At 41.1% G+C, this 14,648-nt stretch overlaps 1 protein-coding gene across 7 annotated transcripts in view; it reads right to left on the bottom strand.

The window, feature by feature from the left end:
* LOC107194596 (serine/threonine-protein phosphatase 2B catalytic subunit 3-like) overlaps nucleotides 1-14,648 on the bottom strand; it is a 218,758-nt gene that overhangs the window by 120,458 nt on the left and 83,652 nt on the right. For all 7 annotated transcript variants that reach the window (XM_015584280.1, XM_015584287.1, XM_015584272.1 and 4 more), the window contains exon 2: nucleotides 13,270-13,473. In XM_015584280.1, coding sequence (XP_015439766.1) covers nucleotides 13,270-13,473 — 204 coding nt within the window. The remainder of the gene's footprint in view (nucleotides 1-13,269; nucleotides 13,474-14,648) is intronic.

Consider the following 14,648-nt stretch of genomic DNA (forward strand, 5'->3'; position numbering starts at 1 on the left):
ACGAACTTCTTAAAAATTCTTCAAAATTTACAAGTTATAGGTTCAAAAAGACAAACTGTTACGTTCTACGTGGAATCTTACTGTCGGCTACTTCTATGCACCTGCTTATACTGCTTAAACGACGGATTTCACTAGCTAATTAATACATATACTAGTCCACCATTTTTATGAATAAGTTAATGATCGATGTACTAATTTTTGTATTGATTTTCCTTCGATATAAGTAGGCATCGATACTTTTCATGCGATACTAACAAGGGAACATACCGAACTGTCCGTCTCCGATTTTGATGAAACTTCACGCGGTCTGCGTATTATATGAAATTTTACAAAACTCTAGGAGGCAAATCTATAATATTATGTGTCAATGGATTCAGAAAAAAATATCGATTCTCTTTTGTCATTACGTAAATTTTGGCATCTCTATATTTAGCATCATTATAAACAAATTACTTTTTACAAAATCTGTGACCACTTATTGTTTTACCTCAAAAAATCATGAAACTTTTCCCAAAAAAGTTTTCTTTTATCTATGATAGTTTTGGAGATACGATTTTTCTGCTGAAAAATACGTGTCCCTTATTTTCACCTGCGTAATATATTTCCCACGTTTCATCAAAGTCGGAGACGGAGAGTTCGGTATATTCCCTTGTAAGTAGATGCTTTATTTTCGATACAAGTTATGAGTAAAAGTATCGATACCTTGACGGTATTGGCTTATTCCTAGCCTCGGTTGCAAGACGGTGGCGGGGAGGCTTCGCCGGGACAATGAAAGATTGAGGCGGCGCGGGTTGCGCAACGGGAAGACCCCTGCCAGAACCGAGTTCCGCCGAAATCATCGTCGTCTCCGGGAACAAGAAAGCATTGTGAGGATGTCGAAATCGGGGACCGGGGAAGCCAAGACAAATAGAACCCCGGGCACGAAGGTGGTATCTCGTGAGAAAAATGAGGCCGCCGGGAAAAGCACTGCGGCCGAGCCCTCCGCCTCCCCGCTCCGCCATTACTATAATAGAATGAAATAAATAGATAAGATATAAAGTTCGCGCGTGTCTGCGATGAAATGGTCTCTTTTCCGCTTCTAAAGTGACAGGCACGACAGTTCCGAAGCTGAGACACGCCAGCTATTGCGATGGATATGGCAGTATTACAGGAAAAGCACTGCCAGACGCATTATTATTCGCACTGAACGCAGCAGCATGCCCCGCGAGACAATAGGGCGAGCCAAGACAAATGAAAAACCTCGGTGTGGACGGTGTTGCTTCCGCATTGTATAGATAGCTAGAAACATCAATCGTTGATAAGAATATACAGGACATGAATTCGACTCTGTGGAAATAAAAAAGGGAGATTCGTGTCAACGCTGATATCTAAGAAAAAAACATCTAGATTCTTCTAGACTAATTTATTTATGCGACTTCTTATACGACTTTTATTATACAACTTCGCTAAATAAACTTCATAAACCGTTCTGTTGGAATATTCAAATCTATGCTCAATCTACGCTATATTCATAAGTGAAATATAAGGTGCGACAATAAAGTTTCGAGAACAATTTTGTTCACCTTACATTACACGCTACACTGAATGGGAACGAAATTATTCTCGAAACTTTATTGTCACCCTTCGTAACGTAACAAGGAGATTAAAATATAGATACCAGAACTGTTACGATCAATTTCTGTACAGTTTCAAGGGGGGCTTTAGTTCTTGAAATAGAATTTTTTAATGGTTCGTTCGCGAAACTTTATTGTCACTTTATTATCGCACGAAGGGAAACGTTTCCCTCCGAAAACAGCAAACCACCTTGAACGCGCCTCTAATTGGAGGTAGCGTCTTGGAGAACGGGGTCCACGGAAGGAGGACACGAGCCATTACCGCCCTGCGAAATAATTTCCTCCCCTCCACCAGGTACAATCTCGAAGCCGGCAATAACGACACCGAGGCGCTCTGCATCTGCAAATACAAGCTAGACCCCTCTAAACCCTCGGAGTACGGACGTTTTTAATGTTTGTAGAGACAGTGGTGTCTGGGTCCATTTTAAACCCTTGTGTTGAAACATAGTTTCGAACAAGATCATTAAAAAAACACCTGCTTTTTTATATGACTAAATATGAACAACTCCTGGCTTAAATTATATTTACAAATCGATGAGTTAGATATGGCTTTTAAACACTTGGGCCAAAACGGACTCGGTCACCGTATTCCAAGACTTAAATGACGCCATCTGAGGGCACTTTCAAATGTCCAAACCACGATGAAGCATATACAGTCAAGGCTCCATGAGAGTTTGAAATTCGGGAACGTTACAAAACTTACACCGGAGACGGGACCTCTACTTTCGTTTTATTTTATTTGTTTCCAGTATTTATATTGATTATCTAACTTATATAATTTTTTTCCAGGTTTATTTCATTTCAGGAGTGTTTGTATCTTTGATCGGGACACAGGTAAGTTCTCTTTTTCTGCGATCTTACGATCAGTCGCAAATGTGGCAGCTCCTTCGAACAGAAATTACAATACTGGCTCGTAATCTGCTTCGTCCGGGAGTTTCGACAATCAATGTCGCTACCACCCCCACCCCCCTCCTTTTCCAGTGATAGACGAACGTACCAGATGTAATTTCATCGAGACGCGTTACTCCCGGCGTCGTTAACACAGTTCGAAACCGCGGAGTGTATTAACCAGGGGGCGTCGACTTTGTCTCGTTACCGTTTAATAAGATAATTAACAACTTCGTGGCTGTTCAAGCTGACGCGATGGGTCCCTCCCTCGGCTTCCCTCTGCACCAGTCGCGAATCCATTAAAGGATCCGTTTGCTGCCGAAATGGAATACCATCCGAACGTCTGCCAATGAGAATTACCGAGTTCGCGGATCTGTTTGCTCGATGGCCGCCCTTTGATCATCTCGAGCTCGGGGAAACTGGAACTCTGATCATACTCATAGAGGAACGGTTTCTTAACCCTACCTGAATTCATTCTGTCGTTCGACCTTTTATCGATCGCGACGACGAGATATTCACTGATTCTACTTACAAATTCTACACACTAACATATTTCAGAGGTTGTATGGAAGTTTTATTTTATCGACATAACGGAAATAAAATACTTTGCTCATACGGAAAAGTTTATGTTGGATAAGCTGGGAGGAATGTGAGCACGCGACACAAGGTTTACATTCAATCAGCTGTTGCAGAACATCAGAAGACAACAAAATACTCTTCAACGAAGCCGAAGTTATAGCAAAAACTAAAGGATACTTTCCCAGAAAATACCGGGAAACGTTGGAGATAATGAAATACACTAACAACATCGACAAGAATACAGGCGACCGCCTGAACTCAATCTGGAGCTCCCATTTCCCAGTTTTTTTAATTGTGCAGCTGAACAATTAAAACTATATTTCGATTGATAAGCAATGAACCGGAAGATGAACAGTTTCAGTATATCAGTGGACATGACATGAGCAAAACTATTAACACATGGACTGCTACAGTGAAAAAGGCTGTACGTAGCCAGACACACTCGATTTTGTTTTTGAAAGTCATAAATTACATAAATCGTTGAAAATGTATGCGTTTTGTTAATAGAGGCTGTTGGTCGTGTTTCAAATTATACTGCAATATTAAATATTACGCAAAAATTTTGTAACTCTGGAAGGAGGGGGGGGGGCAAAAGCCACTTTTTTATAACACCATAAGGGACACATCAGTATCAGAATGTCATTCGACATCCTGATAAAGCTAGCTGCAATCTGCCTCAAATCTGACTTAACGGAATTTTAAAACTTCGAGTGCATCGGAAAAGGATAAAAGACTCCGGGCCAAAGTTTGACCTGAACATCGATTCTTGGAAATATCCTCACTCTAAACCCTTTGTTTATTACTTTAAATTATGTTTTTTTACCTGAACTGTTCTACCAAATACAAACATTAAACGTCCAAAAATACTTCTACAAATTTTCTTCAAGTATTAAATCACTTGGGGCTCACTTGCGCCTCCATGTGCACTTCGAAGAACTTTTAAGGTCTGTGCACCTCAAGTGTTAATTCAATAAGTTCCGAAATTATTACAGGAAAATGTATATTAGGTTAAACTGAAGGAAAAAAAAACCAGAGAGACAAACTAGATAGACGTGACTCCTCAAAGTAAAAAATCACTTGGTTCACTTGAAATGAGGTCGTTGTATGTGTTAAACGGCCGCGCGTTTATACTACCGCGGCGGGGCTCGATTAATGTTCGACGAGAGTTCGTTCGCCGGAAAGTTTCGTCCCCGTACTGACCCACGGGAATTTTCTGAATAATTCAAACGGCGACGCCACGACCGGCCGTTGTTCTCGACCCACGGTTCGCGAGACCCTTTCACCAACTCCGTGGACTGCAGAGCCTTCGTGGTGTATCAATTTTCCAGGGAACGCATTAAGATAACGCCTCCGATGGGATGGAAAGCTCGCGAAACTGGACGAAGCGCGCAGAGCACGCTGGGAATCATTCGGTAAAGTGCTTGGAAACTCGCTTGGGTATCTCGATCATCAGAAATCTTGTTCAGGAGTACATCATCGATCTGTAGAAAAGATCCAATAGACACGTGTACTTGTTCCCATTAAGGGGGAATAAAAAAATTGTTTCGATATCTCAAAAAGTCTTTTTTACAGGCGTTTTTGTGCAAAATTTTTTGCTGAAAATCGATTCTTTTATTTCAAATTCTCACCGTTTCTACGAAACTAAACATTTCTAAAACTGCCTCTACACTATATAACAAATTGTTATACAACTTTGCTATACAACATGTGTTTATAAGTTGTTACAAAATGATTCATTTTGGACAAGTCCGTAACAAGTTTGTATACATTTGGCATCTCATTATTAATAATAGCGTCACACTTGATGCATGATACGTAACTTGCTATATAACATTTTTCTTTCTGTTCTTCTAACAAGTTTTATAACTTTCCTATATAACTTGTTATGTTTTATAGCGTAGACGCAGCTTAAGAATGTCCCACGTACTCCTTAAGGAACTAACCCCTTAAGGATTCCAAGAACGTATACATAAAAAGGTAACATCATGTTAAGCTGTTAAATTCTAGGTATACCGTGCTCGAGAAACGATCCTCCATTGGCGGCCGCTAATCAAAAGAGGACGGGCGCGACAGGGCGCACGTTAAAATTTTCCAAGCAATCCGACGGGTGAACTGCGAAAATCGTAACGTTTCGTCGCCGACAGTTTTACCGCTGAGTCTCTTTATTGTCCCATTTCCTTTCTATCATGAAAATTGCTGTCGCCCACCCCTCCCGTGAAGTCACTCGTCCACGACAACCGTAAAGCGACGCTCGTAAAATTATCCTTCGGATCGCGTCTTCTGCGCACGGGTGAATAAAATTTCGGTGGCTCGTGGGGCCAATTTTCCTGGGACGCGTTCCGTTCGAATTGAAAAACGCTCGGTGTTTCCAATGGAAGAGACAGCCCGTGGAAATAGAGTCCGCCTTCGACGAATATCTGGATTTTAACGACAACAATTTTAATCGTAGCACTTTTGGGTATCGATAAATGTGAAACGTGTCACATAAACTGTATGTTTCATATTAAAGACATCAAAACAAAATCGTGAGTTATGTTGTACAAATTAAAAGAACAATGAAGAATAATGAATTATTAATTATTTAAAATTCCTAATCTATCTGTTACGTAACATATACGTTGTATAATTATAACGAATCATTCTTTTCTAATTTCATATTTTTCAACTGATTTTTAAAAACATGAATAGTAACTTAGAATTTATGTTCAAATCGTATTAAATATGTTTTTTTTTAATCAAGAATTAAGGATCACAGTCAGCAAATTCACTCAAGATAAAGAAATCACGATCGTGAATGAAGCTAAATCACGCCCACGATCGTGATTCCACGATAACTGTGATAAATCATTGTTAGTAATTTGGCACACCCTCCCTAGTAGAAATCGATAGACCAAAGACGAATCTCGAATTAAACTCTTCAACAAGTAAAATACGCGTTCCGTTCGAATTAAAAAACGCTCGGTTTCCAATAGAACCTCCAAAATTGAAAATTTACAATCTTTCTCATATTGTTTTTATATTTTGTTCATATTCTTCTCATATATAAATGATACACAATTGCAAAACAGAGAAATTATTTTTTCAAAATAAAAAATAAAAATTAGAATTTATTTTTCCAAATAAAATTGATTTTTTAAATAACAGGACGTACTGAAAACAAACAGCTTGCAGATGTATTTTTAGCTCATAAAGATCTATCAGAAACGCTTATTACTGGTTATGAGGTAGGGAAAAAGATTACAATTTGTTGAACAGTGTTATCAGCGAGAAAGCAAAATTTTCGAGATACTCTAACGTCCCAACGGGACCAATCATCGCCGTTACAACCGGCCAGCGTCCCAATAACGCGCGTTCGTGTACGTGTTGGCGTTGGCCGCGTTTTCACGCACATGTGTCGCAGCGAACGCGTCCAGAGGGGAAAAAAGGGGGGGTGAGGCACAACAGACGCGGCTGGGAAGAGAAATTGCGGTGGGCGGGGGTGTAACGGCGTCAAACGCGGATCTACAACGAAAACGACTGAAGAAAGGACGACGGTGGCCTGTGGGGTGGGGGTGGCCGGGATGAATTATGAGCGTGGCGGATGCAACAGCCGGCGGTACAAGCGAGGTCGAACGAGAAAAACCGGGTCGAAGGAGGTAAGAACGGTAAGAATGAGGCGAGCGGAGAGAGGCTCGACGAATCCCGCCGACGTCGATATTTCCCGAGGATCCTACGAGAGGAAAGAAGTCTAATCGTTTTAACGTCGGACCGTGGGGTGAAAGGTGTTCGTTGAACCGGCTGGAATTAATAATATACCGTCAGAGTTGGGCAGAATTTCATTCGAATAATACACAGTAAAAAGCAGCAGTATCTAAGAGTGTTGTTCCGAGCTTTAAACAGTTAATGAAGTTAAATAATTGTTCGACAAATGTCGATTCATTCATAAAGAAGTATTATTTTATTATAAAAATTGAAATTTCCACGTTTAAACAATTAAAAATAACGAAATACTTTTTTTATCTCTTATTCGTTATTCGAAACTTTTTATCTAGATAATTAGTTTGCCCATCTCTGTATACCGTACGTGAAAACTTTCGGGTAGAATTGGGCGTTATTCAAATGAAATTTTATTCGAATAAAAATTTGAATAAATTTTTCGAATAAAAGTTGCGAATAAAACGAATTTATTGAAATAAGAATTTATTCGAAGAAACCTTTTATTCGCTGCGGAGTTATTCAGAATAACGAATAACGAATAGAGACTAAAAGACGTGAATACATAACAAATACCGCTTTATTTGTGACTAACGAATAATTTCTCGTCGAATAAAATAGTTATTCGTTATTCGCGAATAAATCCTGGGACTTTATTCGTTATTGGAAATAAAATCTGCCCAACTCTGCTTCCGGGGTCTGGATTAGGGTGCATTCGGACTCGGTGGATTTTCGAAGCGAATTCTTGCGAAACTGAAAATTTCGATTGAACCCACTGAAGACCGTTTCAAGCTTCTTGCGTGGGTATGGTGTTTCGATAAAACCGTTATAAACAGATTATTTCTAAATGCAATATGACGCAACATTTTAACCCAAGGAAGTCAAACTGGTCTTCCTAAACAATCTACACAACTTGGAAAAAACTTAGGAAAAAAATTTTCAAATGGTGGTGCTGAAAGTTCCAGATAAACCCTGTAGCGTGTTGGTAAACTTACGTCTCAGTGGGTTATGTAATTTCTCGAAGTTTCCGTAACGATGTCCAGTTTAACTCCCGGACACCACATCCCACCTCACCTTACGCGAACACCACACTACTTCGAATTGGGATTTTGAATTTTTTATGATTAACTCGGTAGAGAATAAAAGCAAATTTAACCCATAACATATGTTTTCCGATAAAATATCTTCAGACACTTCAATGATAATAATCGCAAAAGCGAGAAATAATTATTGTCAAAATGAAAAATAAAAATTAGAATTTATTTTTCTGGAATAAAAAATTATTCGAAAGAGAAATATTTTTTAATAACGTCTCGCTAGTGCAAATTCACACTAGTGTCGTGTTTAATGGTTAAAGACGATAAATAAATACCTGGATGAATCGAACGTTCGAAAAGGACAAAATAGAAGATCAAGGAACCATGTTCCTCGTGTAAAGATCTCGCCATTGGCCGTGATACCACGATTCGAATTTACTTTGTTCACGGGTACAGGGAGAACGAAAGCCTCCAATTGCAGATGACGTTGAAAGAAATCAAGGGGATCAGCGGCGAAGAAAGACGGATTAATCTCCCCCGACTCCTCCTCCTCCGATGGAGGTTGCTCCGTCGACGGAAGGCAATAACTACACGGCACGAAGGCGACGTCGTCAAGCGCGTCAAGGAGGGAGGACGCGCGAGACGGGGTGGAGGTGAGGGGATGGATGAAGGACGGAATCGAATCGATCCCCAGTTATTGTGTTCTGGTTGTGTATTGTGCTCGGAGAAGAATCGTGTACACCGTGAACGCAACCGTGGATGGAACTAATTGATGCGTGTAATTGAAGATTAGTGACCAAAGGGGGGAGAAAACTGTTGGCGTTTCAAGGGTGTTGGATTTGTCGTCGAACGAGAAACCGTCTGTGTTCTCGTCGAAAATGAAAAGTCACTGTACCGCTGAAACAACAGAGAAAACATTTTGCTCGACGTGTACCGCGTATAGACAAAAAAAAAAACGCTGGCGTGCAGCTCCGTTACAGCCAGGGAATATCCATGACGCGTCGAGAAAACAATCCCACGGGCCGGGGGAATAACACGTTCGAGCGTCAGCAGTTCGTCGATGGATCGAAATTACATCGCGGAGGGTAGATGTTTGCAAGGGCGAAAAATGCACGACCAATGAAAAAATATGAGTGACTGCGTGAACGATTTCGCCGTGGCGGAATAATTCGAGGAACGCCGTTGCACACGTGGTTCGGTCAAATTAAACCAGTATTATCCTGCGACACGTGGAAAACGGCCCGATCGAGTCATTGGGTGGTGGAAGTGGAATGGAAAAAGGGGAGGGAACTCTTCGAGGGGGGGAAAAAAAAGAAGGGAAGAAGAACAGAGAACGCTTCCGTGGAACGCTCGTGTGGATTCATGTGCACGCTGCAGGGTTGCACAAGTGCATTAGCGAGGGTCACCGGGTAAAAAAGAGGATCGACCAAACGTTTCCCTCGGGGTGGGGAGATGAAGAGGCGAGGAAAGGGAGGCAGAAGGTCGAGTAGAAGGAAAAATGGAGGCGAAAGACGCTGTGAATGCTGACTCGAGAGAAAGGAAGAAGAGAAAGAGGGTAGAAGAAAAAGTAAGAAGAATACGAGGTGGGGTTATAAGAGGGAAAAAGAAGAGAAAAATAAGGGTTAGGAGTGGAAAAGAGACGGTCGAGTGAGAAGGAGCAAGGAGCAACCTTCGGGTCAAAGCGGACAGGGTTAAAGGGAAGAAAAAGAAGTGTCGTCGGGTAAAAGGGTTTTAAGAATAAAAAAAGGGGCCACGCAGGATGTAAAGAAAGTGTCTGTGAAGAGAGACGCGCGTGCCTGGTCACGAGGCGGAACATGGAAACTCGCCGTTAGCGATGGATTCGAGACGCGTTTGGGACCTTGAACCTTGGAATTGTCGATATTAGTCGATCACTAGACTGAACGAGACTAATTCCTTTCGTTGGTAATTAAATTAATGAAAATGTAAGCTGGTAATTACACCCGTCCCTTAAATTCCGCGGATCGTTTCCTCCATGTGGTTCTTCTTTATGCGGATAATAATCGTTTAAATGTAGTCTGCCTGTACGAAAAAAAATTCTCAAGAGAAAAGGCAGTATAAGTTATAAAAATATTTATTTAAAAAAGAACTAAATAGAACGATCACTCCGCGTAAATCGAGGGACGGGTGTAATTCCAAATTCCAACGGAGACAGTTTTTATGAACCTGCCCTTGTAGAAGCTGGAACAGTGGACTGAGAAATTGTTTAACTTTCCAAAAGTTCAATCATCCGTGGCTGTCTCCACGTGTAATATTCAAGGGCGTTGTAATATTTACATAGGGTGCTCCATCATTGAACGGCCCGGCTAGTCGAGAAAAAAATTTAAAAGGATATCAATAGTTAACACCTGTGGTTGTTAAAAAAGAACACCGCGTGTCACATGGTTTCACTTTCGATATTATCGTTTAATGTTCTAAACACCAGTTCTTCTTATTAGTAACATTTCCTTGATTTATTTTCCCGATATAAATATATATATCCTTTAATTTGCACAATATTATTCTGTGCATTACACTGTTTTTCGTAAAATACAATTTACATATTCATATATCACTCGTGTGTAATAACGTGTTATTTTTGGTGTAACGAAAATATGGAATTTTCTCTATTTAATTTTATACAAAATAAATTACAGTGTAAGCACATTAATAGATGCAAAAAAATAAAAAGCGATCACAAAACAAAGATACGAGTAATCGTCGTATTATCCAAATATTTTCGACTCACGTTGTTTCGTTTAATTGACAGAATTGAATATTGGACGTCGGTTAAATTGCATTATGTTTTTTTAGCAACATCGAATTTCTTTTCATGCATTTTTTTCCGCTGACCTACATAAATACCTATATTCTACAGTTCGATTAATAAAAAATACTCAAACTTTTTTTGCATATTTTCGTCACGTAACCGCGTGTGGAGCAAGTGTTCGCGAAAGAAACAAAGGAATTTCGTTGTCCCAGCGTGAGCGTGAAGGTCGTTAACGACTCGTTCACACGTGCACGTGTTCATCGTGAATCGGACGACGATCGTTCAACGAAACTTCTGCAGATCATCTAAACATCGAATCTCCGTCACAAAGATCGAGAAGAAAATCTTCGGTACGAAATCTTCGGTTCGAGGTTTCCTGGAAGCACTCCGAAAATGGACGAGTCTAATTTGTCGGACTCGTTCGAGCTGCCGATATCGGAGAACGTCAGCACTCCGGCTCGAACGGGTTTGGCCCGTGCGGAGTGGAGCCCATATGTGGAGACGTTGGTGCAAAAATTGAAGAGCCTGAGCTTGTCCACGGTGCCCAGAACGCCTGTCACCACTCCTGCGAAAAAGTTCCCGTTCGCGAAATCTAACCCAGACTCGATGAAGTCGTCCTTCACCGAGGACACAGAAAAATCCTCATCGTCGCTCAGTGGGATCGAAAGGCTTAAACTCATCTTGGAGAAACGTTTCCATTTAAATTTCTCGAGTCCAGAGAAAATCAACAAGAGTCCCGTGACGAAAAAGTACATAGACAACGAGACCCTCGGTGTGGTTCTCGAACACGTTAATCAACCAGGTCGTGACCTGAACGCAGACGTCGAGGAACTGACCAGGATGACACCTACGTTTAATCGTTCCATGGATAGTTCCGCACAGGCCCAGGTCGGCTCACCTTATCAGGATCTGAACGTTTCCACGGATTCGAACGATGATTCGCTGCTGGAACGCAGTATACATTTCATCTCGACCTATAACTGGATAGTAAAGGGGGTCAAGAATCACGTGAGAGAGAGGTCAATGAATCATCGGGAAGCGAGCAGGATGATTAGTGACGCTAATGCTGGAACACAATTTTACGCTAGCAATAGGATCACGACGATCCAGATCCAGTTTGAAAAATATTTCATTCAGCGTGAGCATCGTGTAGCTGGTCGTTTCAAAGCGCGCCGAGGCCTCGAACACGTTTCCCATCCAGCGGGGAGGGTTTAAGGCCGGTCCACACGAGCGGAATCGATTCCGCGGACGTCCCTTATTGGATCAAGCGAAACGAACCGCTCGACCGTGAATCCGTCAACACGGACACGCTCGGCGGCTCGTTTCACAGTGACGGCTCGGCGTGTCGATACTTTCTGCCTTCGCGCGACCCGTTCATGTAAACGCACACCGAAGGTGACGAATCCGGCCTCCTCTCCTGGGGTGGCTCGCTCGCAACACGCTATACGTGGAAACTGTGTCAAGAGCTTTCCTACATTTTTCGCTCTAATGTGTCCCGATATAATGCGTCTATCGGAGCGACTGAGTTGGTTTTCAACGAACGGAACGTTTACTCTCTTTCTCGACGTTCCTGGACGAGGAAAATTGACTCGAGACGATATATATCATCTACGTTCGGGAGACATGCTCAAATATTTTTTCAGATCGCGAACGGTTGGAAGCAAAGCTTCCTGTTCACTGATGGGGTCGTTTAAGAATCGTTGGATTTCTCCGTTCGTAGAGGGACGAGTGTCGAGGGAAACACTAAAATCGTAGCCCTCGTGGCGATTCGGGACCGAGCTTATAACGGGAATGTCGCTGACGGCAACTTCGTTCTATCTTATTGGATGGTACGAATTCTTTCGCGCGAGAATACTGAAGGACTTTGGATAGCGATGATTTGACATATGATATACAGTCAATCCTTGATGAATGTTCGAAGGTTACACGGCGGTCAACGTTATATATTTCATAAACTAATGGCCATATGCGACTGAAACAAATATCATTGGCTTCAGAATTCTGAGATTTATCGATGTGCTAAACTTCGTTAAAAAGTCAGTGTTAAACTTGGGGATATCTCCTTGTCAATGCTGGGGAACCTTCGAACATCGAGGATTTACTGTATATAAGTATAGGTCTCGATTAGTGCGCGTAATAAATTCTAAGGAATTGGTTGTAATTTAAATAAAATATACAATGAAAATATTTAAGTATACCTTTTTCGTACGTATTCGATTAAATTGTAAGAAATTGAAGTCACACTCATCGAGGATTTACTGTATACAGAATGCGTTAAGTGGCCTAACACGTCGCGTTGTGACTATGTAACAGAAAAAGTTCAGTGACAGTTCAAACATCGTCTCTACGAAAAACAGAAGACGTTTAGAGGCCGTTAAAACAAAAGATTAATTACTTCCACAGTTGCATCAAATGAAGGAAGTCTCGCGAATCTCAAATTAACTGAAGTTTTGGTTGCATTAAATGCGACCTGGTATCATTTTATAATTTGCACTGAATCGAATATCACACTATTTGAACTCGCATTAATCGAGACCTACCTGTATAGTTATATCCATATGCGACCAGATAACAATCTGTCGAATTCCAGTGATTTATGCTGGCAAGGTGTACTGTGATACGTACGAAAAGAAACAAGTCGCGATTACGACAGGATGGGAATGATCTACGAGGAAAGAATGATTCGACTCACCGGTGACTGGAGCTTCGATATCGATCATAGTCTTCTCCGAGCGTAGGAGGGCGGCTCCATCGTTGACTATACGAAGGGCCGCCGCCTCGTCGATCCTACCTTCGAGGATAAAGTGTTGTTTCAAGACTTCCGGCCGCGGCCGATCCGTTTCTGGGTCGAACACCTCTGACACTGTCAACTTGTGCGATGGCGGAAAGAGGACATCTGCAAAACAAGTAATAATTCACTTAATAAATATCCTGCAGATCAATATATTAAGAATTTACGATAAATTCATCCTCAGTGAAGATAAAACATCAAGGATATTAAACCTGTTGAACTTCTAATTCTCAAAGAATTTACTCAATAAGGAAACCAAAATAGGGTAAGGAACACGAAATTCGGGCCCGTGCCTAATTCCGTCCCTCACTGTATTTACAGTGTTAAGTGCAGGGACTTCTACTGAAACGTTAAAATACCGGTATTTTCGGTTGTACCTTCGCCCTATGTAACCCTGTATAAGCCCTACTCTTACAAAAATCGAAACAATACCGGTATTTATTTCAGTTTCCGGTAATATATCGGTTTCGGTATAGCTTTGATGGCAAAATACCGGTATCAAAATCATACCGGTTTAAGTCCCAGATTAAGTGCAGCAACCTTGTGGCAATTGTGTAAACTTATGTTAAATATGATTCTATTAAGCTGACAGAACAGACAAAAGCTTTCATTAATTTCAGTACATATAAATTACCGATAGTTTGTTGTTTTATACGTAGTGCTCTGTAACGATTACTTATATTTAAAATCAGATTTCATTTGTAATAATGACAGTTCATTGTGAAAAATCAGAAAACATTTTGTAAACGTATAAAAGTCAACCATAAATTTTATTTCAACCAATTAAAAGCTGTTTAAGCATTGAACCCAAGGGGGTATAAAAGAACAGTTTTTTGGAAAAGTGAAAAATACATCTTGCATTACCATTTTTAATTTTGTTTGTATGAACTTTTATGAAAAAGTGATAATAGGGTTTCGTAATTAAGGTTTCAAAGAAACGATAAAATTTTTCCCAGACTGTAATGTAGATTAGTTTTCAAGAACCAAAAAAACTTAGGAGAAGAAATTTGGATTCGAAAGATTCGTGCTTATGTGCAGCGCAAACACCTAAGTCCTGGGCTAACTCGGGGCTCAAACGATCCTCGGCTAGCGCGTACTCGCGGGCTGAGCTTTGGCGGTGCAAATCGGTGCAATTAAAACCCGAGTCCGGTAAATATTGATCGAGCCGGTTGCTCACGACCGGCAACAAAGTTATCGCGAGTCGTATCTTGTCGTATCTCTCCGATTAATGCTCCGCACACATTCGCGAGCGTAACACGCCGCAAGAATGTTCCCTGCTC

This window comes from Dufourea novaeangliae, unplaced genomic scaffold (genome assembly GCF_001272555.1).
Source record: "Dufourea novaeangliae isolate 0120121106 unplaced genomic scaffold, ASM127255v1 scaffold12, whole genome shotgun sequence".
NCBI classification, from domain to species: Eukaryota; Metazoa; Arthropoda; class Insecta; order Hymenoptera; family Halictidae; genus Dufourea; species Dufourea novaeangliae.